Here is a 27,498-nt window from a genome sequence, read left to right on the forward strand (position 1 = left end):
AGTCCTCCCAAATTTGTAGTGAGGTTAGGAATTTTCAAAACTAATACACAACTCCTGTTTGAATCCACCTTTCAGATGCCAAAGCCAACTACACTAAAAAGTAAGTGACAGCTGCAAGTAATTCCTACAATGCAGTAATGATACATGCTAATTTTACTTCCAACAATGAACAGGTGACTTCAGGATACAAAGCAACAACGATAACTAATGCACTTCCTCCCCCGTTTCTGGACCCGTTATTGTCTCCTTCACTCATGGAAGACTCTGAGCTAAGGCAGCTGGTCTTGGAAATACTGCATAACCTCATTGATCGGCATGACAACAGGGCAAAGCTCAGAGGGATACGGTAATTCTTTGTTTTTTGTTTTGGTCTACTTGAAATTCTAATTTAATATCTGAATGATAAACACTGTTGATTTTTAAATATTTTTCCTAATGTGAAATGTTAATGTACTGTTCTGTTAAAGTGTCATTTATTGATGGCAAGAGTTTTACAGGTAAGCCTCAGTGCATGATACCTTAAATGACCATTCCAAATATCTGCTAGTTTAACTGTGGAAGACAGAATATGGGATTTTATGTAGAGAAAAAAAAATACGTGGTTGTCATAATTCTGTTTATGGTTCCCCCTCTTCAGATGAAATTTGAATGTCATTGTTAAACATGGATGTAATTAAAATGGAAATTGCTTCAAGATTTGTTTAAATAGTTCATATATTTCACATCCTCTTTCCTTTCAACTTCTTTTTGCTAAAATGACTTTTTTGTTTGCTTTGTAGAATAATACCAGATGTTTCTGATCTAAAGATAAAACGAGACAAAATTTCAAGGCAAGATGTGAGCTTCATGAAAAAGGTAATAGAATGAAAAAGTTAACTTTGCTATCTAGAAAGAAGATAAAGTAACTGAACCAGTTGCTTTGCTTTTCTTCTACAACTGTGTTTTTGCAACAAGTTGCAAAGATCAGTATTGAGTGATTTTAATTCAAATTACAGTGATTTCAATGTTCAGGTGCTCTTAGAAACTTGAGAGGTGGTTCCATGGAATAAAATTTTCATTTATGTCTTCATATCAAAATCATTGCATGCATGAAATTAGAACAGTGTATATCTAAACCATGGTCTAGCTCATCTTCTGAAACACCCTCTAGAAGAATTTTTTCTCAGTTTGCTCTTCAAGGAGAATTGCTTAATGAACAAATTTCATGTCTTCACAAGCATAACCCTTGAAGCTCCTCAGTTACTTGGATGTTCTTGAGAATGTTTCAGGATCTACTTTTTATTTTTTCCTTTTCATAAATGGGCAATTTTTTTTTTTCTTAATATTTCAATAAGAAATAAATGCCAATGTCTGACACAGTGCAGTATTCATGTGCAATTCTCGGTATCACCTTGCCCATCTGTACACTTCTACATAAAATAGTACTGTGTTTATAAAGAAGCTACTGTTGTGGTGGTGACCTAGCAGTCGTCTTGATTAATCATGTACTTGTTTGTGTATGTATGTGTATACGTGTATTTTATCCTTTTTTATTTTTTTAATTCTCTGTGCAAAATGATCTAACATCAAAGCTGGCTCTGCTTGGAGTTGGACTAGAGGGCCTTTAAATATCCTTTCTATCCTAAATTATGCTATGATTTGAATACTCATTTTCCCTTTTTTGTCTTTTATAGCATGGTCAGCAGTTATACAGACACATCTACTTAGGCTGTAAAGAAGAAGACAATGTCCAAAAAAACTTTGAACTGCTGTTTACATCTCTAGCTCTTACCACAATTGAACTAGCCAATGAAGAAGTGGTTATTGACCTCATTCGATTAGCTATTGCTTTGCAGGTATGAGCCTGAATCAGTGTTGGGTTCATTGATTGACAATTTATATTGGTAACTGGAGATGTGGATAACTTTTTTTGTTTGCATATTGATCTTCAAATTGGAAATCGCATCATTGAGTCCTAATTTGATCGATCCATTAAGGAAGTGCACTTTGTACATAACACTTATTAATAGCGAAACTTCAACTATCCAGATGTTACAAACTTCTACAGCATGTTCTCTTCAGGTAATACAGCAGATGTGGAAATCTGTTGAAAAATTCCCTAGAATCACTGATATATTCATTAGCAAACTGACAAAGTATTCTTACAATCTTGCATCAGTGTTCCGTATAAAATACATGGAATGTCTTCACCTTGAAAGGAAGCTTTTGACAAATATTTCCAACCAATCAATTAACCAAACTGGGCTATTTAATCTTACCTTAGAGTAAAACTCTTATCAATGTGTTGACAGGCCTTATTCCTTAACATCTCCTTTACAGGATCAAATGTTATTTCAGACTTGCATACATTCCTCAGTGAAACTGTATAACTTAATAGGTTTATCTGTATTGAAATTAAAGCATTCAAAAAAATAGTGCTAGCATGTGCCATGGAAATTTGATGAAATTGTGTCCTGTATTCCTAGTTCACTCTCTGTCCTTAGCCTTATTCCCTAATGTGCACCTGCATTATGAAACCTCTGCAATGCAGAGTGCATCCTTAATTTTAAAATACATCACTGAACCAAATCCTTACTTGATGAAAAAGACACTAGGAGTTTTACTAGAGCAAAAATAATACAATCTGAATAAACACAGAAATGCTAATAAGCATTAAATAATTCCCTTTATAGTACTGTATCTGTGACTCACGAGAGATTTTTATTATTAAACTACTGTTTCTAATTTTCCTGGCAAAAGTTATTATCAGCAGGTGGTCCTTATGGGAATCTTAAGGACAAGAGACTACCAGTCATTCACCTGTATTCTCTTTCTGAGAAACAGAAGTTTGAGTGGAGTAGATTTACTTCTCTTCTTAGGGGTTGAATCCTTCAAACTCTCTAACTTCAGATCAATATATACCTAATTCAGGAGTGAGCTAGAAGACTAGAATTTTAAGGTGAGAGGTTTTAAATGCCAAGTAATACTAGAGAGTCATCATATGTCAGCTAGTGTTACTAATAATAATTTTTACTGCCATTTATTTGGGACAGCCTGTTAACTTCGGAGGGTGTAATGCTGCTGTCCTTTGTATTTCAGGATGTTGCCATTATCAATGAGGATAATCTGCCAATGTTTAATCGTTGTGGTGTCATGGCATTGGTTGCAGCGTATCTAAACTTTCTGAGCCAGATGATTGCAGTTCCTGCCTTTTGTCAGCATGTCAGTAAGGTAACACGTAATTAAGTAATTTAAGTCATTCAGAACAGTACACATTTTACTGTAAAATGGGTAAATCACTTCTGTCAAGTAATTGCTTGTGGTGTTGATCTCCTGTATTTGTGCCCACCAACGTTGCTCTTTGTCTTTGGTCTCCAAAGGCATTACTTGCTGACTCTTAAAACCATGCACAGAATATTCTTCTCTCAAGGTATAGCATTTTTATTTTGTTTGTGGTACCATATGTAATGGGCTAAATCGCCATCTGGTATAAGACTTTACAGCCTCACTGACTTTGGTAAAACAATACTGACATGCACAAGACCATGAGAAACAGACTTTTAGTCTAAAGGGTGAGTGCCACAATCTCTTTTCTGGTTAAAAGAAATTCTAAAGGCCTCATTTGTGCTGAGGTGAAGGATTGGTAATCTGCTACAGTAGAACATCTTTAAGCAATTTAGTCATTGGAGAAAATAGCTATGGAACTACTCCATTTGTACTGTTGGTCTTGGTTTTTTTCAGGTCATCGAAACTAGAAGTCTGGAAGCACCTTATTTTCTACCAGAAACAATTTTCAAAGACAAATGCAAGTAAGTAGATAAGAATGTGAATTAATGAACGTTGAAGTACCTATTTTACTATTAAAAATCACACATCACTGAAATATGTTGCATATGTGAAAAATAATTTAGAGGTTTAGTAGTGTACAGGATAGGCAGAGGAAAACCAAGCATTAAAAACATATATGCATATATGAAAAAAAAAGTCTGAAAACAGTTTTTGTTGTAGTCAGAGGCACTTACATCTCCACAATATAGTGTTTGATGTAAGTGCTAACACAGCAAAACGCATTTTCACTGAATCACAGAGTGGGTGACATTGGAAGCGACCTCTGGAGATCATCTGGTCCAACCCCTCTGCTCAAGCTGGTTCATCCAGAGCAGGCTGTCCAGGACCACATCCAGATGGCTTTGGAATATCTCAAAGGATGGAGATTCCACAACCTCCCTGGGCAACCTGTGCCAGTGCTCAGTCACCCTGACAGTGTTTCCTGATGTTCAGACAGAACCTCCTGTGTTTCAGTTTGTACCCATTGCTTCTGGGCCTGTCACTGGGCACCGCTGGGCTCTATTGTCTTCCCACCCTCCCTCCGTTAAGGTAGTTGTACACATTGATAAGATCCACCTTCTTTTGTCCATTTTGAACCGTCCCAGCTCTCGGTCTTTCTTCATTGGAGAGATGCTCCAGTCCCTTAATCACCTTAGTGTCCCTTCGTTGGACTCTCCACAGTAAGTCCATGTCTCTCCTGTCCTGGGGAGCCCAGCGCTTGACACAGTACTCCAGGTGTGGCCTTACCAGTGCTGAGCAGAGGGGAAGGCTCACCTCCCCTGACCTGCTGGCAGTACTGCTCCTAATGCAGCCCGGGATACCCTTAGCCTTTTTTGTTGCAAGGGCACATTGCTGGCAAATGGCAAATACTATTACTCTACAGTTTTTTCCATTTAACAGAGACTGTATTCTCTCAATATGTAGCAGAATAGATGAGGAACATAATTTAGATAACCAAGAAGTGTTAGGGTAATTTAAAATATTGCAGAGGTATTCAATGGATTCATTTTGGAGTGTATATTAATTCACAAATAACTGAGACAGTTTTATTTCTATCAAATCGTTACCATTGACCCTTTTTTGTTGCTTGCAGACATTATAAAAGTATTTTACTTAATGAACAAATCTCTATTGGTAGATAATAACTTCAAATATGTATTTTGACAGTCTTCCAAAATCTTTAGAGAAGCATGAAAAAAATTTTTTTTTCCTGACAAACAAGATTGCAGAATCATTAGGAGGCAGTGGATACAGTGTGGAAAGATTGTCAGTTCCATATGTACCCCAGGTAACAGGTAAGTGGTGATCAGTGGCAAAACTGCTAAGTACCAGTTATTAAGAATGCTTGCTTAATGTGTTGTGTGCCAATGAAATGTAGTGTGACTACTTGGCAACAAAACTTAATCAAATTATAATTTTGTTTTCTCAAGATTTTTTTTTTCTCATTAGCTACTGTATTATTGGCAAGAAGTTTCAATTTTGTGTCCTTTGATATTTTTCCCCCCCCTTAAATTGAGGAGGTGGGGAAGAAACTTCTTGAACCCACTTTGAGTTTTTTTAATGAAGTCTTTGCTTTCGAAAGAATACTTAAGAAGATAGTAGCGATTATTACTGTTTTTCTGTGTTCACTTGAGTTAGCAGATGTGGAAGGATTATACATGTCAGCATATTTTATCCTTTTTACATAAACACTGGATGGAACGTATTCCATCCTTTTGCCGTATGGCCTTGTGCTGACTTGAGTTATTGGTCTTAGTCACATTCTCAATGAGCAGATGTTAATTTAACGAAGAATGGGAAGTTTTCCTCCATTGGATACGTATGCTAGCTTAGTGTCAAGTAACACAATAAAAATAAAGTATGCCTGAGGAAGACTTGTGAGAGTTCGTGCTACCCGGGATACACAAATAGTGTGTGAATGACTAGCTAGTATGGGACATTGGGTTTTCAGCTTTTAATATATTTTCAACAGCCAGTTGAGCAACTTACTGAAAAAAATTGTTTGAAGAATTTGTTTTATTAACCATGTGTGTTTTGTGGCTGTACATAACTGGTTACTATTGTAATAGACTATGGGACATCCCAGTCTGAAACATGACCTTCTTGTGAAATAAAAGTACCCAGCAGGAAAATGTGATTCCTATGTTTTGTAGCTTAAACACAGAAAGAAATGTAGTACATATGGAGAGTGAATACCAGATCCGTCACACTTGCAGTACAATTCAGAGACATTGCTGCCTGCTCTTGAATAAGCTTTTTTGGATAGCTGCTATGGGAGGGAATGAGTTCTCCAGAACAGGAGATGTGGTTTTGGCCCAAGTGCTAGCAGGCAAACTAGTGATATATTCTGAGACACAGCTGCAATGTCTGTGTTGTCTGTTGCTGGTTGTCATCTTCTAAAACGGAATATGTTGCTATACTTGACAGATTATTTCTTCTGGCATCCAAAAAACCCCAGTTAACGTTATATTTTAGTATTGGCAGAAGAGGTAGGTAGCAAGTAAGGAAATGTTACATTTTCAAATTTTTACTGCCTTTGCGTGAATGGGGATGGAATGAGAAAGATAACCTGGTTTGAAATTTATGTTAAACCTCTTCTAGAAATCAAGATGTATTTGCACCCAAATACCTTTCTAGGGTTTTTTGGATACTTTGATAAAAATGCATTCCTACACAGGAAGGTAGGTATGTTCTGACATCAAGGTTAAGTGAGGTTAGCTGCAAGTATGTGATTGACTGCCTCTTCGGGTGATGAGAAACAGCCATATTTAATGCTAAATCTTAGCGTATGTGAATCAGATGTGTGTGGTTTGTTTTGGTTTTTTTTAATCTTTTTGTAAAGAGCAGTAACCAAAACTGGTTCCATGTTTGTTATCATATCTAATTAGGATCATTAATCTCTGATCCTGTGGGATATTGAGCTTCCAAGGTTTTCATTTAACTAAGTCAGGACCAAAGTGCATATTTTGGAACTCTGAAACTTTTTGGTTTTACTTCAATGAAATTTTTCATTTCTACTATTATATTATAATGCTAGAATATAGTGTTTCAAAATATATAATTAATTTTAGTAAAAGATGCATCCATTTTTTGTATATTTCTGTGAAAGTTATGGTTGAACACAAAAAGCCAGTAAAGATTTTATCCTATTTATTTCTAGTATTTCTGAATATCGATGGTATAATGCTTAACAATGACTTATAGACATAAAATCATCATCCTGGCTTTGTTTCAGGTTTTGGTACTTCTTGCCAGTTTGAAAGACATTCATATTTGCAACGTTTTGTACATTGTTCTCTTCCTTATTTGGGGGAGGGGGGAAGCTGATAATTTAAATGTACAGTTAATCATTTTTTGTCTATACAGATTTTTTTTTTTTTTTTTAATTTAGCTCTATTTCCATCAGGCAAAAAAACTCATAAATGCAGACACAAGTCAAAAGGTAAAAATGAGTTGTAGGTCAGCCTGCTCTCCTGCTAGCTGTGGTTTGTGTATAGGATATGCACAGTCCGAAAAAAAACCCCAAAAACGCTTTTAGAAGGCCTTTAGATCTTTAGGCCAGAAACTGTGTTGTACTTAGTGTTTCCTTCTGCTTTTTTCTTTTTTTTTTTTTTTTTTTTGTTTATCTCTTTGATACACCTGTAGCAATGTTAGCTGCTGCAAGATTTGCCTTTGTGTTTACTCTTGATTTGGAACTCTACAATATGGTAGCTTCCTATTTTCTTTTCCTGAGCAGGTAGTAGGGCTATAGGTATCACTTTTGTGATAGTACTAATTACCTCTTTGAGGGAAATTACAAGAACTTTCTACCAAGTTGGAAGAAGCTCTCAGCTGTTGACAGAACGATGATTCATCTTGCTCGCTGGCTGTTCAGGATAAAGGCCCATTAGTGGGACACGTATACATGCATATGTTCTGCGTGCATCCCGCCAGTAGCTGGGCTTGGACACTGTCTGCCCACCAGCTGCCTCCTGGTTCCCAGTCTCCCCAGTCCCTGGCATCTGGGCATGTGAGTCCCCAGGGCCCACAGCCCCAGCCCAGCTGCTGGCACGGATCCCCCTTGCAGTGCATGTGCGGATCTCGGTCAACCTCCCAGGCTCCATGCTCTTTCTCACAGTTGGCCTGGGCCTCCTGGTCCCTCCAGGTGCCTTCCCCTCAGAGACAGACTGACACACACAGACACACGTGGACACCCCCCGCTCCCAGGCCACTTGATCTGCTCGTCTGCTGGTCCAGCTTGATAGTCGCTCGTTACCATGCAGTGTTGCTGTGCTCCCTCGCCCGCTCCAGACACACAGGCCTTCTGACCCATGGTCTGACTCCAGTTGCTGCGCTCAGACCCCCATGCACACACCTGCACAAAGAATAGAGTCCCTCACCCAGGAGAAGAGAAATGGGATTTAATGAGAGGACGGGACAGGCTGCACTGACGAGGCTCAGGGCATGGCCAGATGCGTGTACTGATCAGCAACCGGCTTACATGGGACTGATGTAATCAGATCGATCGATCGATGGGCCGAGGCCAACTGTATGAGGTTTAACAAGGCCAAGTGCCGGGTCCTGCACTGCAGTCACAACAACCCCATGCAACGCTACAGGCTTGGGGAAGAGTGGCTGGAAAGCTGCCTGGTGGAAAAGGACCTGGGGGTGTTGGTAGACAGCCGGCTGAACATGAGCCAGCAGTGTGCCCAGGTGGCCAAGAAGGCCAACAGCATCCTGGCTTGTATCGGGAATAGTGTGGCCAGCAGGAGCAGGGAGGTGATTGTCCCCCTGTACTCAGTGCTGGTGAGGCCGCACCTGGAATACTGTGTCCAGTTTTGGGCCCCTCACTACAAGAAAGACATTGAGGTGCTGGAGCGTGTTCAGAGAAGGGCAACGTAGCTGGTGAAGGGTCTGGAGCACAGGCCTTCTGAGGAGCAGCTGAGGGAACTGGGGTTGTTTAGCCTGGAGAAGAGGAGGCTGAGGGGAGACCTTATCGCTCTCTACAACTCCCTGAAAGGAGGTTGTAGTGAGGTGGGTGTTGGTCTCTTCTCCCATATAGTTAGCGATAGGATGAGAGAAAATGGGCTCAAGCTGTGCCAGGGGAGGTTTATGTTGGATATTAGGAAAAATCTCTTTACGGAAAGAGCGGTCAAGCATTGGAACAGGCTGCCCAGAGAGGTGGTGGAGTCACCATCCCTGGAAGTGTTCAAGAAACGGGTAGATGTGGCACTTGGGGACATGGTTTAGTCTAGTCTGCCCTTGATTGGTTTAGTGTGGACTTGGTAGTGTAGGTTAATGGTTGGACTGGATGATCTTAAAGGTCTTTTCCAACCTAAACGATTCTATGATGTCTTTATCCCCTTATCCCTCTGTGTTCCTTGCTTGCTCCTCCCCAAATTATCTCAGTCCTCCTTTGCCCCGCCCTTGGTTCCTCCCCTAAACATCCCATACTAAGTTTTGTGCAATCCCAAGATGCTATTCCCCGGCATCCCACAACGTGTCCCATGCCCCAGGCACTGACCCCGACTCGGTCAGTGAGGTGACCCAGAGAGCTGCTTACGTTGCCCCATGGGGCCAAGACTTCTGGGACAGCCCTGGTAGGGGCTGGGGCAGCGGGTACTGGGGCTCCACCACTGCCCTCGTGCCTCTGGGCTCCTTTGTGTGTGTGGAGACGAGCTTTGTAGCGTAACAGGCAAAAACCGCAATTCTCACAATTTTTTTACCTACTTAATGTGTTGAAATTAGAGAAGAATGGGCATTTTTATTAGGCAAGTATAATGAGGCATCCATTACAAAAATGAATTCTATCCAAAGCAGAGCCAGAAATGTATCTTCTGGTGTTTGCATGTCAATTACAGAGAGAGCAGCAAGATGGCAGCAAAGATGTAGTTTTGTCTTGTGTTTACTCTTGAGGGCTAAGGTGCTTTCTTCAGACTCTATGTATTGGATCATGTACCAGTGAGCTGTCAGGGATTAAAAATTAAGTAAATCCTTCAAAATGCCACTTCAGATGCTCAGGGACTCTGAGAACTTGGCAAAGATAGCTAGAATTCAGGTGTTTTTCGCTAATCTTGTTCTTTCACTGCCTCTTGATCTTAAAATGGCATTTCATTTATGTGACTTCTGAAAGTTATTTCTTAATTTTTAAAAGCTGAATATGTTCAGCTCTGCTGGAATGAATTCTGTCGGTTCAAGCTCAATATTTGCACTGCAGAAGTGCTTTAGAAGTGGATTAAACAAAGGTTGCAGAAGAAAAGGATAAATTACCTTGTGGTGGGGGAAGTTTTACAGTTGTTCTCCTTGTCCTTATCTTAGTATCAAGTGCCTGCAGGTGCTTCTAACTATGTGCAGTGCAAGTCACCAAATCATAACAGCCAGATCCGAATGGCTTGACCTCGGCTAAAATCTGAAATATGACATGGCAATTCCTGGTTTTGTAAATGAGATACATGGAAGTCAGGCCAGACGAGTCTCCATTTGTCAGAGGATTGTCATGACACATCTGTAAATGCATTTTTACTGGGTTTTTTTTTTTTTTTTACTCTTATGTTAATATATTTAACGTAAAAAATGAGAAAAGATTGTTGGTGTATTGTCTCAGGAATGCAGTCACAAAAGGAAAATCCATCAACCGATGGATCATTTGATCATAATCTGCTCATGCATTAATGAAATTGTTGTGCTCCTTTTAGTACCAGCACAGTTGGTCATATTCTGACAACTTTTTAGGCCAGCTGGACTTGCTAAAATGTTTGTAGGAAGTTAAAAATGGAGAGAATTTTTTTTCACCAGGTAGATTTTTAGACTCGCATATGGTACTTGTAGCAACAAGATTAAGGAAGGATTGTTGTTCATTTCCATTCAGAAATCGTTATTTCTTCTGTCAATGAGTCATCTTCCAAGAGGCACTTGTCTGTTTCAGAATACCTTCAAATTAAGACCTTAATACTTCAATTTCACAACCCAAACAATAAGTTCAGGCTTTTGTAAATTACTCTGCAGCAGTATATAATCATGTACTATGTTGTTATGCATTTGAATAAGATCTCATCTAATTTTTTTAAAATTCTGGGCTTTCAGGGGCAGGTTAGGAAGATCTGGGATGAGAGAGGGAAGGGACAATAAAAAGGTTATTTTCCTTCATATTTATTAATTTAGAGCAGTAATTGATCATTTTTCACAACAATCCAAATGATAAAATAGACAATCTTGGGTTAAATAGGCATATAGAAACAAACCTGTATCTGAAGTGTAGAAATTCAATTGATTGTGTTTCCACTGTTATACAAAAAGTGAGATATGTTGTTTTTCTTCTAGATGAGGACAGACTCTCCAGGAGGAAGAGCATTGTGGACACAGTATCTATTCAGGTGGATATTCTGCCTGGCAACAACACAGAGGATAAGGTATGAAAATGATGGGATACTTTAAAGCAACATCTTTTGGGCAGGGGGAGGGGGAATGCAAATGAAGTTTTCCCAGAAAGTCTAATATCTAATTGCTCTAGCAATGTTAAATGCTTTGGGGGTTTGTTTGGTTTTGCTTTCTTTTTTTTAACTCCTATATTTATAGAAATGTGTTGTCAAAGACACTGATACTGATCTTGCTATATAAAAATGTAAAGTATTTTGTCACTATAGTTTTTACAGATAGTACTGCAGAATATGGGGTAGTAATGCGTATATATGCTGAACAACTAATATTTTATGAGCAAATATTCTAAAAATATTTCTTTGCATATTGAGGGATCACATAAAATTCCTGCATCTGTATCCCTGCATTAGTTGAAGTATCTGAGAGTCTTGTTCATCAACATGGGGCTGACAGATGAGAGACTAGTGGGAGACCTGCTGTCTTTGGGAGAGGCAGGTAAAGACTAGGCAGCTGCTTACACCACAGGGTTACAGTATCACCTCTTCCAGAACAGTTTAGCACACAGTGCTTTAAAGACACGGGAAGGATAAGGTAGCAACAAGAAGTTCATATGTAGGGTACAGGAGCTGATGCTAATTATCCCTTAGGAAGACTGCATTATAACTAAAATTATCCCACATCTTTTCACACTTCATCTGAAGTATTTCTTAAAATAAATTTCCATTTGTACTGAATCTTTTTCAAGGTTCTGCTGATTTTTATTAACCAGATTTCTATTGGCTGTGACGGAGATTAGCTGTTGAAATTGAGGTGTTTGTACCTGCAGCATTTTAAAGCACAAACCGGCTACAGGCGTGAAACAGATGTGTGGACAGAGTCAAGCTGAATGTTAGTCGAAAATGGAGTATTAAGCTATTGTAAATGAGCAACCTTCATTTTAGAACTTACTGACAGAAGTTATTTATGTTTTGCATCATTATTATTATTCCTTTCTGCTCTGTGCTGATGATACCTTGGATGGTATTTCTGTGTTCACTTCTTGGTTTTGTGTGTTAGCAAGGATACAGATAAACTAGATAAAAATTTAGGAGAAAGCAGAAAAAAGTGTTCAAAACCAAGCCAGATTATCACAATCTTTAGCTTTCTGAAGAAAGTAAATGCTCATAATAGGAATAGGGGTATGTGCCATTAGTATCCTTTTTTAAAATCATGTATTGTATGTGATTATATGTGATAGAACATCTGTCTTGAAAGTAGAACTAAATGAGAGAAGTTTCCATTTCAGATTTCAAATGATTATGCTGATGGTATGTTAAGCATTAATATATAGACATTTTTTGAAGAGGATACAGCAGTTGTAGGTAAATCAAAATCTTTGTATGGGTTCTCAGTTTAATGTGGTACAGTGTCTTGGATAATGAATGACTGTCTCTCTTAAAAACAAGAATTTTATATAATCAGAAAAACATGAAACAAAGTATTCCTTCTTTAGTTACTTTACAATGTTTGTTTACAATGCAAAGGGAAAACCAGTATTTTCCAATTTGCTATCTGCAGTTTGATACCTGTCATGAACATCTGAAAAAGTTTCATAGAATCATAGAATCATTTAGGTTGGAAAAGACCCTTAAGATCATCAAGTCTAACCGTAAACCTAACACTGACAAGTCCACCACTAAACCATGTCCCTAAGTGCCACATCTACATGTTTTTTAAATGTTTCCAGGGATGGGGACTCAACCACTGCCCTGGGCACCCTGTTACTTCAGTAATGGTGCTCTGTAATTTTTGCTAATTCTTTTTCCCTTATAATGCATGTTTTTGGCCACCTGCAACATAATGCTACATTGGATGTAACTCGAGGTGGAAAAAAAGAAAAAAGTCCATGAGGATATTAAATGTGGTTCTCTTGCTATGTAGGCTAGTAAATATAACATAATCCATAACTGTCAGCACAATTGAACTGCAAAAAAAAAGGAGCATAAGGCTTTATGATTAAGAGGATAAACTACTTAATGGAAATTTTAGGATTAATGATGCATGGTATCATTTCTACACTGTCTGAGGTAGAAGATTTTACCCATAAAATACCTATTACTGTATACAATACGAATGCAATTCTTTTGTCAGCACAATCAAAGTGTTTTGTTGTGGCAAGTCTGTTACTGAATCCTGTTCAGGAAGATAGTTTATTCCAAAGTTATCTCCATTTATAAGAGGAAAGCACTTGTAAAAGCAGCTAGTGCTTCTGTGTTATTAATAACCAAGTATGATGCTGGCTAATATCAGCAACTACTATGGTTGTTAATTAGAAATCTGAAAGGCTGCCATAAACAAGTAATATTTACCAAATATGAATCGTATAAAAGGTGATTATTTAAAAATGTGAATACTCTTATCTCTAGCCATATTCACAAATATTTGACATAAAGGGAGTTTTGCTGTTTATCTATTAACCTTTTATATATTCAGAGGTAGAGAATACAATGCTAATGTAGTAAAATCTGTTTAAAAAGGACCATTTACAGCTCCATCTCCTGAAATAACACTGATTTAAAAAGGAAACAGCTACTTCTTCTGGCTTTTCCATTTACAGTAGGTGAAGTCAATGAATTAAAAAATTGAATTAATTCAGAGTCTTTTGAATTGGGTGAAATAACCTTTTGCTACCTTACAGACCTTTTATCTTAAATCATATTACACCATTCTAAACAATTATAAGGAAAAATAAAAGTGCTGCCTGTTTTAAATGTAGTCAGTTAATAAGGCAGTCCAAGCCAAGGAACCATGGTTACATTCAGGTGAACAGTGTTCTGCCATCTAAGTATTCTCCCCTAATATTATCACAGTGGTTTCACTGTAAATATGCTTAATGATACAGAAACTCTAGGTCTGTGAAGAATTGAAACACAGAGATCCATGAGCTGGCTCTTCAGAGAAATGTTCATGTGTCTTTGGTAATTTTGCAGCCCCAAGCAATTCCTAATGAAGTACGTCTGCATCAGCAAATGGATATTCATATTGCTAAATGAACAAACTTTCTCGGTGCATCAGATATAGCTTGTTATGAAGAGCCCTTTAGCTCCAATGTTTATGACATAAGCACGAAATTATTTTGAGCTCATAGTGGTATGAAGTTAGCGTAAAGCAATAACCGTTTTCCACTCTACGTCCACTACCACCTCTTACTTTAGTATCACATTGCTGGTAGCTCAACTAGTCTCAGGAAGCAGCTGCTAGTATTTGCAACAGCTGTCTAGGAACCAGTACTGAGGCTTAGCAGTATAGAAACACCACAGCATATTCCTGACCCAGAGCAGTGTTCTGCCAAAATTCAAGTCCTTTTCCAAAGTATTGTTGCCATAGAGCGTCTTGACCAGAATTCAGAGAGTTTTCATCGGTCCAATTTGACAAAAATTTCCTCACTAATTGCAGTAGCTTAAAAATGTGAGTTAGCAATCTGTTGGCTGTCACAGAAACTCCAGCTAAAGCTATTAGAAACTTGTAAGGCAGAAAAGCTCTGCGGCCATTTTGGCCTTCTGTATTTATCACATTCCTTATTTTTTAAGAAGCTTGTTATATGTGAGATTTAAGGGGTTTTGTTTCTTTGTGTTTAGATTGATAATACTGAAGAAATCACCTTTGAAGCTTTGAAGAAAGCAATTGGTAAGACTTATTACAATTGTCTTCATGCAGCATAGTCCTAGATTACTGTGGAATTGCTAGAGAAAAAGGTGTTGCCAGAATAATGTAATTAAAATATTACATTTGTGTCTCTTCAGCTAGTAAATTGATTTAAGACTTCAGTTATTTATTTCTAAATTTCTGAAATGATATCTTGATAATCTTAGTGAATTCATTTTCTGAAGTTAAGGTGACTGAATGAAAAGCATCTGGAAATGTCTGTCATCTATTAAATTTGCCCTTACAGGCCAAGCTATAAATAATGTGAGATTTTCAAATTCTATTGAGTGATTATTTATAAAGCTTAAATATTTTTTACATATTAAGATTTTCAGGTCTTCAGTGCATTCAGAAAACAGATTGTAAGGTACACATTGTGGACTTCAAAAACACTCAATTTTTTAGTTAGTATATTGATATACATCTATCTGATTTGTTTAAAAGTGTATTTTTCTGACAAGTGACCCCCTAGCAGAACTCGGAATTATTCCGTTTCCTTATTTCATATCACTAGAAGTAATTACTAATCAATGCTGTCCAGTCCACCAAAATCTTGTCAAAAACATGGATTAGACATGGATGTTTTAAACAATAGACACTGATATTTTAGACAATAATTCAATCTGACAGTTTTCAAAACCTGCCTAATCACTGAGGTACTTACATTCATTAGATGCTGCAAAGTTCCAACTGGTTGTAGGTTCACTCAGCCTATGGAGGTTGAACTCACTTTTCCCAAATTCTAATAGAAAATCCTGCCCTCCTGTCTGCATGATACTGGGAGGGAGGATACTCCCTTCTTTTCTCTGAAGCTGAACTTGTGTGCACTGCGTGAGAAGTGCAGTCTTGAGTCCAGATAATAAAACAAAAGGAAGCCTGGATGTACTTGCAATGAAAGCACATAGTAACAAAGGGGCAAAAGTGAAGTCCTCAAACCAGCGCCCTGAAATTGTATCTGCATTTTGCTTTAGAAGCAATGACAGATGACAGCTTGCTTGAGTATGGTTGCATCACTTCAAGTACAGTGTTTGTTTGCTTCTGCAGTGCACATTTGAAGGTTTATATCACTTACACGATAGGCAAAGATTACATTTGTCTTTATTTTGGTTTGGGTTTTTTTTTAAATAGATAACAATGGACTTGAAGAACAGGAAAAAGAAAAAAGGCGTCTTGTGATTGAAAAGTTCCAAAAAGCGCCATTTGAAGAAATTGCAGCACAATGTGAAACAAAAGTGAGTTTCTGAAAAATGTTTTACAGCATTGAAGATACTAGTATAAGCATTAATGGCGATGTGCTGGCTAAAGGTGATTCATGTTATCATGTCACTGCTGTTGTTACTTCTGTAGAAGTTCAGTTCTTTGTCTTCAGCTATTATCTCTACTATTATTAATGTTGGGAAATTCCAGTTATTTAAAGTGTGCTTTTGAATGTTGCTAGACCATTTGAAAAGGAATGGAAATCTCATACACTCTTCACCTTAATGTTTTCCTTACTGTCTTTGAAATCTAGATTCATGGTCCATTCGTATTTCATCCTGGGATAACTGGAGCAGTATTTACCCCATTATATATTTTGAATAACTGTTTCAGGTTTGTTAGACTCCTATCTGCAACAGCAAAATTTGCTATATAATTCCTCCAAGACAGGCTCACTCAATCTCACATGCTTCTTCAGGGCTCAGAACTCTTGTGGCAGTGAGAAAAGAAATCGAGATGGGAAATGCTGCCTAGATTTGCCATGTGGTGATATGAAACACGCTCACGGAGTATGGCCTTGCACATCCATTTGATCTTGGTTCAATATGTAGTAGTTAATAATTAAATTTTAATTTCTTTTCCTAGGCAAACTTGCTTCATGATAGACTTGCACAGATACTGGAACTCACGATTCGGTAAGGCTTTATACAAGAAGGATATGATGAATGAAAAATGAGTTATAAAGCGATTGTGACTACTTTCAGGTGGTCATGTCATAGAGTTCTTAAACATATGTAGTAGGCAGAAAATAATTGACTTAACTGAATATTGTGGTTTAACTGTGGTAGGCATTTAAGCCCCACACAGCCGCTGGCTAACTCCACCTCAGTGGGATGGGGGAGAGTATCGGAAGGGTAAAAGTGAGAAAACCTGTGGGTTGAGATAAAGACAGTTTAATAGGTAAAGCAAAAGCCACGCATGCAAGCAAAGCAAAACAAGGAATTCATTCACTACTTCCCATTGGCAGGCAGGTGTTCAGCCATCTCCAGGAAAGCAGGGCTCCATCATTCCTAACCGTTACTTGGGAAGACAAACACCACCGCTCTGAATGTCCCTCCCTTTTCCTTCTTCTTCCCCCAGCTTGATATGCTGAGCATGCCGTCATATGGTGTGGAATATCCCTTTGGTCAGTTGGGGTCAGCTGTCCCAGCTGTGTCCTCTCCCAACTTCCTGTGCACCCCCAGCCTACTTGCTGGTGTGGGGGGGTGAGCAGCAGCAAAGGCCTTGACTGTGTAAGCACTGCTCAGCAGTAACGAAAACATCCCTGTATTATCAACACTGTTTCCAGCACAAATCCAAAACAGAGCCCCATCCTAGCTACTAGGAAGAAAATGAACTCTATCCCAGCCAAAACCAGTATGCTGAAAAAGAGTAGTCTTCATCTAAAACAGTCACTTAGATTTTCTTGTTACTATTTGGAACCTTTCAGATAGTGGAGAATATCCAGAAACCATGTCACAGTATACTTATATTCTTATATTATTTCTGTGTATATCAGTAGTATTGAAGAATGCTGCTGTTTTCCTATTGCTGCATCAGTTCGAAAAAGTAATTAGAAAATGGACACCCAAAATAGTACATTATCATAGAGTGTTGTGCACATCTGTTGTGCAGTATGAATAGTATTTGTTAGTAGTAAAATACATTTTCATAGTTCTGTAACATCAGTGAAGTTCATGATTTAGACCAGAGTACAAAAAAAAAAAAAAACCCCACCCACAAAAAAAACCCAAGACATGATAATTTCATTAGAATTTCAAGAATAGGAGAAAATACTGGTTGTGAAGGGGGAGAGGGTAGTTCACTTGTTTGTCAGCTATTCATATATCAAGTTATAAAAAAGACAGCAGTCTGTATAATTATAAACTATATATATATGTATTGATTTTTCTTCTCTCACAGTCCTCCACCTAGCCCCTCAGGAACAATGACCATTACTGCTGGACATGCCCATTACCAGTCTGTTCCAGTCTATGAGATGAAGTTTCCAGATCTTTGTGTGTATTAAGTGTCTTCTGAAGTCTGCTGGACATTATTTAGAGTAGAGTACAATAGAAAGAACAAGATGAGTTTTCAAATTTTATTGTTTATTTCATCTAAACTAACTTTAAAAAAATTATGGACATGAGCCAAATATAGATTACTCTAGCCAAACTCATGAGACTGTCCTGAGTTGTTTCCTTCTGTAATATATTTGAAATTAGGTTTTTTCATATATCATGTTTCTTCATTTTCATATTTGAGTACATGTAAAAGTCAGATTTAAAACTTGTCTTGCCATATAGATGAGTATTTCAGTTACACTAGGAATTTGTATTTCTGTAAATTCTTTTAATTTGAGGCATTGTAACTGAAGAACCTGCTAAAGATTTTTTTTGTTTGTCTATTGTTGTTTTCTCCTCTCCACCTCAATTATATATCTAAATAGAATGCTTTTGGCTTGCTTCATCTTAATAAATGTAGCCAGTGGAGCGCTACCTTAGCTGCCTTTTGTTCATGCTGTCATAGCTAGCCAACTTGTTTATTTTGGAATATATGGAAAAAAACAATACCTTACATGTGTTCAAGTACAGTAAATGAGTTAATGGACACCTGTTAAGTATTTTTTTGACGCATCACATACCATGCTTTTTAGATATATACGCCCAGTATACGTCCTGTGTTTCTTGCTAAAAGTTAACTGCTTTGCATAAAAGAGGAGAAATCTCTTGAAGCACTGAACTGTGCAATATTTTTCATGTCTTAAGGTGTATCGTTTACAGACTGTACTTTTGAAAATGCAGTAGTATTTTAATGTCTGCTTTAGTATAAATACACGAGAGATATATTTAGTATAGCAGAAAGTAAACTGAGCATTTTAAATCATAAATACAGAAATTACAAATATATTCTATGAGGTATTTCTCTGTAGTTTATTACAGCTTTTTAATGATATTTTAGAAATTTAAAGAAAACTGGATGAAACCATTTAAAGACCAAGAATTTATTATATATGCTTTCAAGCAAAAGCATTTTTAGAGATGCATCTCTGTGTTCATTTTTGTTTCATTCTCAAACCTTTCTAGAAATAAGGAAAATGTGGTAACTTCATAGGTTTATGTATCTGAGTATACTATTCAAATGTAAATAAAGTAAAAGTAGCACAGTAAATCCCTGAGCTTTTGATGATAATTGTCAAGGCTCTCTTGATGATTCACTAAATTCTGCAGGCAAAAAGAAGAAACAGCTTTTGTTGATGCCAGGAATAGTAAGTTTGAAGTCCCTGAATCTGACTGAAGCAGCAGAAACATGAATGAATGTTCTCAAATATCTATAATAAATGTAAGACATTTAAGTTAGCCAGCAGTTTAGATAAACAGTGATCAGGCCATGAACAATGTGATCTAACTTCAATTAGCCCTGCTTTGAGCAGGAGCTTGGTTTAGATGACCTTCGGAAGTCCCAGCCTAAATTAGTCTATGATTGCATAATTCTAAGATCTGAATGGTTATCATGCCAGCTAACTTGCTGACTGTTTTGAGCATTTGCAAACCCACTGTAAAATGGATTTTAAGTTTTTTTGAACTGTACTACAGTATTCCACTGGACTACTTTTAAAAGCCTAATGTGACGTAACATCAGAGAAATATCAGCTACTTAAACCTATGAGATAACATGCTGAGACTTTCAGAAAGCATTCACAAAACTCAAAAGGTAATTGAGACCTTCTTTTCAGTTTAACAGTGCAATCACAGCTGTTAGTGGATGACGAAACAGCCCCTTATCTACAGCATTCCGTTGTGATTTTTACTGCTGCAGCGTATCAGCCTGATCAGACCACAGTCTACACATAAAATAGGACTCGTTGTCACTCTAGCTTTTAGTTTTCACTTTTTGGTTTTTTTAAGGTAAGACATAATAGTTTTTTGGCCTATAAAAAGAGTGTAATTTTTTAAACAGTAAATCTAACCTAGGGATACAATGTAACACACTTATCCACACTGTCATTTTTTTAAGAAGAACACTGTGCACTTTTGTACAAAAAGAAAATAAGGAGTCTCAGAAATAAAGAATGTACTTCTGTTTGCACTCTTGCAGTATGGAGACTGTGCTGTAAATACAGGATTGTTTCTGTGATTGAATTCTGTTGCATGAATGCTGCATGTGAAAATAACTAGATTCAGCATTTCATTTTCTGTTCTGTTTATGAAGTATTTTTCATTTATGCTAATGGTAGGTTTATGTGTTTTTGATGTTCAAATGAGCTTTGTTTGGGAAATGCAGGTGTTGTGCAGGTATTGTGCAGGGAATGAAGAGCTTGTAACACTCTGTGTGTTCACGTGGTATTTAATTTCTTCCTTTCTGGAAATTCAGGGAGTCTGCAAGTTGATAATTGGTTCACTCTGGCCTTTCTAGACAGCTGGGAGATGGGAGTGACTGTAAAATGTATCATTTTGGTAGCTATTGTTATATGTAGCTAATGAATGAAACCAAATGAATTAAGGACGCTGTTGTATGGTATAAAGCTGCTTTGTTTCACTTATCTCTTTATGTTATTGAGACAAGTTGCAGGACTTAAAAGCTCCATATGCATACCGGCCCTGTGTTATCTGCACCACATTGAGTACTGTCACAATGTTTATACATTGGTATCCAGCTGTTTAAATGTATTCCAGCTTTGGGTTCTCTTTCCCATTGTGTCATTTTGAAAAATTATAGCTTCTGGTAGTGGGTCACTTTAAAGTAAATTAGATCCTGGTTAATTTCAAAAGATAGAAATAGTCTGTTGTCTAAAATCAGAGTAGGGCTAATTTGTCTGTTGTTCTGATGGTCATATATTCTGTACTGTACGTAATGAACCGGTTTCAATAAATGTAAGAACACACTGTGCAATTTATATTTAAGCAATAAAGTAAACCAAAATTTAAAATTAATCTTTTCTAATGTGTCAGGATATTTTTTTTTTTAATTGCTCAATTGACAAAATTAGCAAAATAGTGCTGGTTTTCAGAGTTCATGTCTTCCTAAATTATGTCAAGTTGTTTATGAAATTGTGTTCCTGAATCTTTAATACTTTTATCAGCTTACAGGCAAAGAATAAGTACTTAAAAATTTAAAATAAATAAATTAGTATCTAATGAAGTAGGAAATCTTTTTATATTAGTAATTAATAGGTTATTTGTTCAGTTTGGGGAAACAACTAGGTTTACGCCAGCTATACCCCAAATCTTTGAAAAATATAGTGTAAAGTTACTCTGAGAATGAGAGAAGAAAGAAGAAAGCTGTGCTAAATGTCTCATCTTGATCTGCTTATCATTTTTTAATTATTTTAGCAGTGATCTCTGAGAATGAATAAATATAGCTAATCATAGCTGTATTATTTAAGACTTTATCAACACAATTCATACAGTAGTAATTACTCTATGGAACTCTTGGTGTTAAGTTCTTCCTGAAATAAGAGATACTGAGAAAAAGCCCGAAGGAAGTAATGACAACATTGCCTGAATAACAGCATATTTATATTGTAATTTCTCTGTTACTTGATCAATTCAAATGATCCATCTCTGTCTCTGCAATCAGAAAATTCAGCATATCTCTGAGTGAATATATGTGTGTGTTATTTGCATAACCATGAATGTAATACTAGTTTCTAATAAGTAGCAGAAGGGGGTGTTTTTTTATCTTAAGCGTGTATTTCAAATGCAGGCTTCAGAGCAGCAGCACTGCTATCTGAGGGGAGACCTTGTCACTCTCTACAACTACTTGAAAGGAGGTTGTGACGAGGTGGGTGTTGGTCTCTTCTCCCAAGTAACTAGCGATAAGACGAGAGGAAATGGTCTCAAGCTGTGCCAGGGGAGGTTTAGATTGGATATTAGGAGAAATTTCTTCATGGAAAGGGTAGTCAAGCATTGGAACAGGCTGCCCAGAGAGGTGGTGGAGTCACCATCCCTGGAGGTGTTAAAAAAATGGGTAGGTGTGGCACTTCGGGACATGGTTTTGTGGGCATGTTGGTGTTGGGTTGATGATTGGAATGATGATCTTAGAGATCCTTTCCAATCTTAATGATTCCTAGTTTTGACTTTCATTAAAAATAATCCAGCCACCAAGCCAGGAAACATGAAATTATGACTCTACCCTTAATTGGTTTAGTGGTGGACTTGGTAGTGTTAGGTTAATGGTTGGACTGGATGATCTTCAAGGTCTTTTCCAACCTAAATGATTCTATGATTCTATGATTCTATAATTAGAGAAATGAGCTTGTGTTATTATTAAGCAGCAATGCATTTAATTCACTTGTTTAAATGCCAATTTTTTGTATTTCAGCTAATTAGCTATCTGACCTTTTAATTATCATTTTCATTTATAAATACTGTGAAATATAAAATAGTTTTTCATCACTACGATGAAAGGCTGATAAAAGTTCCAATTCTGAAACAAGTAAACATATCAGCATAATGCAGATCTCATCCTCAGGACAGGACAAAAATGGGCATTTTGGAGATTTGTAGCATTTTGCTTAAGTACTGAAATGCCCTCTTTCTATACAGCATAATGTGTTTGGGCTCGGGGGGGAATCAAAGTTAATTAAAATCTTGTCTGCAGGTAGAATTCCTCACTCCACTCAGCTATCGTCTCTGCCTTCCCTTAAAGGAAAAGTATGCTCTGGGTTTTATTTTTTTTTCACTAGCGCTAATGGTGTAGCCACTGTAGGCAATGGGATTCATGTAGCTAAATACCTTTTGGGTTTGTTTTTGGGTTTGGTTTTTTTGGTGGTATTTTTTTCTGTACTGCTCTAATCCTTTGTAGGAAAAATAATGAAGGGGAATACCACCAGCCAGAGGTTTATAGAATACTAACTGCTCATCCAAGAACGTTCACTGGCCTTTTCACCTGCTGTTCTCACAAGGTCGAATTTGCACAAGGAGATTAAATGGTATGGTTTGGTTAACTGCTTCATGATTTGGAAGAACACAGGTAGTGCTTCTGTATCCAGCATTAGGATGTAGTCATTGATCTGTAATGAATACTTTTGTGACAAAATTCAACCCTGTACAACAGGAGAGAAGAAATCCAGACCTTTCAGAGCAGCTGAATTGCTAGAAGGGTTGTAGCAACAGTTTTTGTTCTAAGAAATGTTAGAGAAACATGGTATCTTAGAATAGCTTGGATTGGAAGGGACCTTTGAAGGTCATCTAGCCCAACCCCACTGCAATGAGCAGAGATATCTTCAACCAGGTCAGGTTGCTCAGAGCCCCATCCAACCTGACCTTCAATGTTGCCAGGGATGGGGCCTCTACCACCTCTCTGGGCAACCTGTTCCAGTGTTTCATCACCCTCATTGTAAAAAATTTCTCCGTTATATCTAGTCTAAATCTACCCTCTTTTAGTTTAAAACCATTACCTCTTGTCCTATTGCAACAGGCCCTACTAAAAAGTCTGTCCCCATCTTATAAGCCCCCTTTAAGTACTGAAAGGCCACACTAAGGTCTCCCCGCAGCCTTCTGTTCTCCAGGCTGAACAACCCCAACTCTCTCAGCCTTCCCTCATAGCAGAGGTGTTCCATCCCTCTGATCGCTTTTGTGGCCCTCATCTGGACCCACTCCAACATGTGGAGTGACTACATTCTTTCCTGTGCTGAGGGCTCCAGAGCTGGATGCAGTACTGCAGGTGAGGTCTCACCAGAGCAGAGTAGAGGGGCAGAATCACCTCCCTCGACCTGCTGGCCACGCTTCTTGTGATGCAGCCCAGGATTCTCCCCAGGCACAGAGGTGAGGCTGACAGGTCAGTAGTTCCCGGGGCCCTCCTTTCTTCCCTTTTTAAAAATGGGCACAACATTCCCCTTTTTCTAGTCAGCAGGGACTTCACCCGACTGCCATGACTTTTCAAATACCATGGAGAGTGGCTTGGCAACTACATCAGCCAATTCCCTCAGGACTCTGGGATGCATCTTGTCAGGTCCCATAGACTTACATGTGTTCAGGTTCCTCAGGTGGTCACAAACCTGATCTTCTCTTACAGTGGGAGGGGCTTTGCTCCCCTAGTCCCCGTCTTGTGGTCCATCCACTTGAGAAGTGTGGGAAGAGAGGTTGCCAGTGAAGACTGAGGCAAAGAGGTTGTTGAGTACCTCAGCCTTCTCCTCATCTGTTGTTACCAGTTTGCCAGTCTTGCTCATTAAGGGGAAGTACGCTTTCTTTGACCTTCCTTTTCGGGCTGACATACCTGTAGAAGCCCTTCTTATTATTCTTTGCATCCCTTGCCAAGTTCAGCTCCAGCCACGCCTTGGCCTTCCTGACCCCCTCCCTACACAACCGGGCAGCTTCCCTGTACTCTTCCCAGGACACCTGTCCCTGCTTCCACTGCCTCTGCAGTTCCCTCTTACTCTTTAGTTTGACCAGCAGGTCTCGACTCAGCCATGCTGGTCTCTTGCCTTCCTTACACCTGGGGATCAAGAGCTCTTGTGCTCTATGGAAGGTGTCCTTAAAGATCTGCCATCTCTGTTCATCTCCCTTGTCCAATAGGGCAGTTTCCCAGGAGGTCTTTCTGACTAACTCCTTGAAGAGCTGGAAGTTTGCTTTCCTGAAATTCAGGGTCCTGACTTAACTCTTCACCTGACCCATATCCCTCAGGACTGCGGACTCCACCATGATCACTGCAGCCCAGGCTGCCTGCAATCTTGACATCACCAGTTAGCACGGTTGTGTTGATGACCATCAGGTCCAGTATTGCATTCCCTCTGGCAGGGCTGTCTATTACCTGGCTTAAGAAGTTATCCTCAATGCATTCCAGGAGTCTCCTGGATTGCCTACAGCTCGCTGTGCTACTTTTCCAACAGATGTCGAGGTGGTTGAAGTCCCCAGCAGGACGAGAACCTGTGAGCATGATGCCTCCTGGAGCTGGAGGAAGAAGGCTTTGTCAGCAGGCTCCCCTTGATCAGGCGGCCTGTAGCAGACACCAACCACCAGGTTCCCTTTGTTGCCTCTGTCTCTGACTCTTACCCATAAACTATCAACCTCCTCACGGCTTTTCTTCAGAGACAGCTCTTCACACTGTATCCATTTCTTTACGTAGAGGGCAACATCTCTGCCCCTACATCCTCGCCTGTCCCTTCTGAAAAGCCTGTAGCCATCGATAGCCACACTCCAGTCATGGGATTCGTCCCACCAAGTTTCAGTAATGGCAACCAGGTTGTAGCTCTCTAGTAGCACAGCAGCTTCCAGCTCCTCCTGTTTGCCCCCCATACTGCGTGCGTTCATGTAGAGGCATTTCATCTGGGCTGCTGGCCGTGTCACCTTTTTAGAGGAACACCCCTTAATTCCTTTGAGGTATTTCACTGCTGTTTCCCTCTTGGCTCCTAGCACCTCAGGAGCCCCTGGCTCATCTCCGTAAGACTTCAACTGTGCTCCAGTGTACTCAGCAAGCCTCAGAGCAACAGGCTGAGGGCTCTCGCTAGCACCCGTCCCTCTAACCTTGGCATGGCAGCCCACGGCTTGTCATGGGCGAGCCTGATGTTATCCCTCTCCCCACTCAAGTCTAGTTTAAAGTTTTGTCAATGAGCCCTGCTAGCTTGTGAGCAAAGACCCTCTTGCCCCATTGAGAAAGGTGAATCCTACCCAACGCCAGCAGGCCTGGTGCTATGTAGACCATCCCCTTATCGAAAAACCCATAATTCTGGTGGTGACACCAGCCACGGAGAAATTTATTAATAGGCTGGGTGCGACTGAAACCCCGCTGTACACCAAGATCTGCCACTCCACTGTTGACCAGGCCAGCGCTGGAGCAGTTCGCCTCAGCGACTGACTGCTAGCTTCATTTCTACCCATTTACACCTCCCACCATTGCTCTGGCAACACCCGGGCCTTGTCAGCATCTCCCACCAGAGCTGTCGGCTCCCGGCAGGTCTCTCTGCTCCCCTGGCATTTCCCTGCCCCAGGAAACCCCCCTGTACACCAAGATCTGCTGCTCCGCTGTGGATTGGGCCAGCTCTGGAGCAGCTCGCCTCAGCAACTGACTGCTAGTTTCAGTAACACCGCCTTTAAATCTTTTTGTTCTAAGAGAACGTTTAAAAGTGAGGGAAATCTGGAATCTTTTCAATAAAAATATTTTGTAAAATGATTATTTTGCTTTTTCATATTATTTTTTTAGTTAATAGTAACAAATAAAATTATGCCTTTGTTAAGCAAACTGAATCATTAGGTGAGAATTCTTAGAGACTTTTCTAATTCCAAGAGAAAGTGAGAGAGGTATGACTTGACCCTCAAATCAATTATTAATCCGTTTCTGGATGTTCAAGATCACACAAACCAACCTGACTCCTTGACATACCACTTGAAGTTGAACTTACGAAGAACAATATGCAAAGTAAGTGAACTTTTACACCAATGTTAACATATTTTTTAATCCTGCTGTAGGTTTGCAGGCTCAGAATTGTACAACTGGGAATCCAAGTGTCTCAGATAATGTGGTACCTGAGCTGTTGCATTCTGTCATGGTTAACATCTGAAGACACCTCAACTGCGAAGTAAAACTACCTTGTTTTGATTTCTGGTTCTAGTTTCCGAGATGCCTGGGAAGTTGTGCTGAGACACAGTGCAGAACTGAACCCAAACTCTGAACTCAAAGGTGGGGGTGGGGGGGTTGTCAGGCTTTGTTTCTCTCAGTGCTCGGCACTGGGGAAGCTGCTGGTGAGAGTGAGTTGCTGTTACTGCTTCCCAGGGAGTGAGATAAGGCACTGGGGATCAAGGATGCAGTTGAAGAGAAGACAAAGGAACGCCAACATGATCCAACTGAATAAAAGAGTGGGAATCACCAATCTAACCTTTAAAACATCTCATGAGTGATGCAAACCCAGCACAAAGTCAGTTATGGCAGGTCAACAGATGAATGGCCAATCAAGTTAAAAAGCTATGACTGCTTTTGACCAAGAAATCAAATCTTCACTCTTACAATTAGATGTGCTTACAGAGAAAGTACCTTATTAGTATGGTTTTAGTTTTGCAAATACATGCTCAGAGAAAATATGGAAAATATGGAAACTCAGTAATCCCATTGAGTAAGATGTTATGTGCTATTTTGGGCAGGTCACCTGGGTTTAAGCCGTGTACGTGCACTGTTGTGTGCTATACAACTGAAATCTAATGAGAAAGACATGTAAAGGTTATACCTTTGTGTGCATCTTTTGTGTCAAAGTAACAAGGGTGCTAGTGATTTTGACCCTAGCTGGGTTTTTTTGTTGTTTGGCTTTGTTATTAGTAGCCAAGTTCTAGTAATTTTATTTCTTGTGGCAATATTTTGTGAACAAAGCATAGTCTAAATTAGTACCTTATCAAGTAAAAGGATGTGCATAACCTTTGATACTGCTGTTCTCTGATAACTGGTAAATCTTATGAATGGTGAATTTTGGGAAAAAAATAAGGC

General features: G+C 38.9%; 1 protein-coding gene across 4 annotated transcripts in view; it reads left to right on the forward strand.

The window, feature by feature from the left end:
• EFR3A (EFR3 homolog A) overlaps positions 1–19,865 on the forward strand; it is an 89,851-nt gene extending 69,986 nt beyond the window's left edge. For 3 of the 4 annotated variants that reach the window (XM_075705398.1, XM_075705399.1, XM_075705397.1), the window contains 11 exons: positions 174–346; positions 780–855; positions 1,674–1,835; positions 3,079–3,210; positions 3,721–3,788; positions 4,975–5,102; positions 11,107–11,195; positions 14,781–14,829; positions 15,976–16,079; positions 16,690–16,739; positions 18,007–19,865. In XM_075705398.1, coding sequence (XP_075561513.1) covers positions 174–346; positions 780–855; positions 1,674–1,835; positions 3,079–3,210; positions 3,721–3,788; positions 4,975–5,102; positions 11,107–11,195; positions 14,781–14,829; positions 15,976–16,079; positions 16,690–16,739; positions 18,007–18,112 — 1,137 coding nt within the window. In that variant the 3' untranslated portion in view covers positions 18,113–19,865. Of the gene's footprint in view, positions 1–173; positions 347–779; positions 856–1,673; positions 1,836–3,078; positions 3,211–3,720; positions 3,789–4,974; positions 5,103–7,198; positions 7,250–11,106; positions 11,196–14,780; positions 14,830–15,975; positions 16,080–16,689; positions 16,740–18,006 lie in introns of all 4 variants that reach the window. The other variant, XM_075705400.1, reaches the window with a different exon arrangement.
• The last annotated feature ends 7,633 nt before the right edge of the window (positions 19,866–27,498 follow it).

This window comes from Pelecanus crispus, chromosome 2, assembly GCF_030463565.1.
Source record: "Pelecanus crispus isolate bPelCri1 chromosome 2, bPelCri1.pri, whole genome shotgun sequence".
Classification (NCBI taxonomy): domain Eukaryota; kingdom Metazoa; phylum Chordata; class Aves; order Pelecaniformes; family Pelecanidae; genus Pelecanus; species Pelecanus crispus.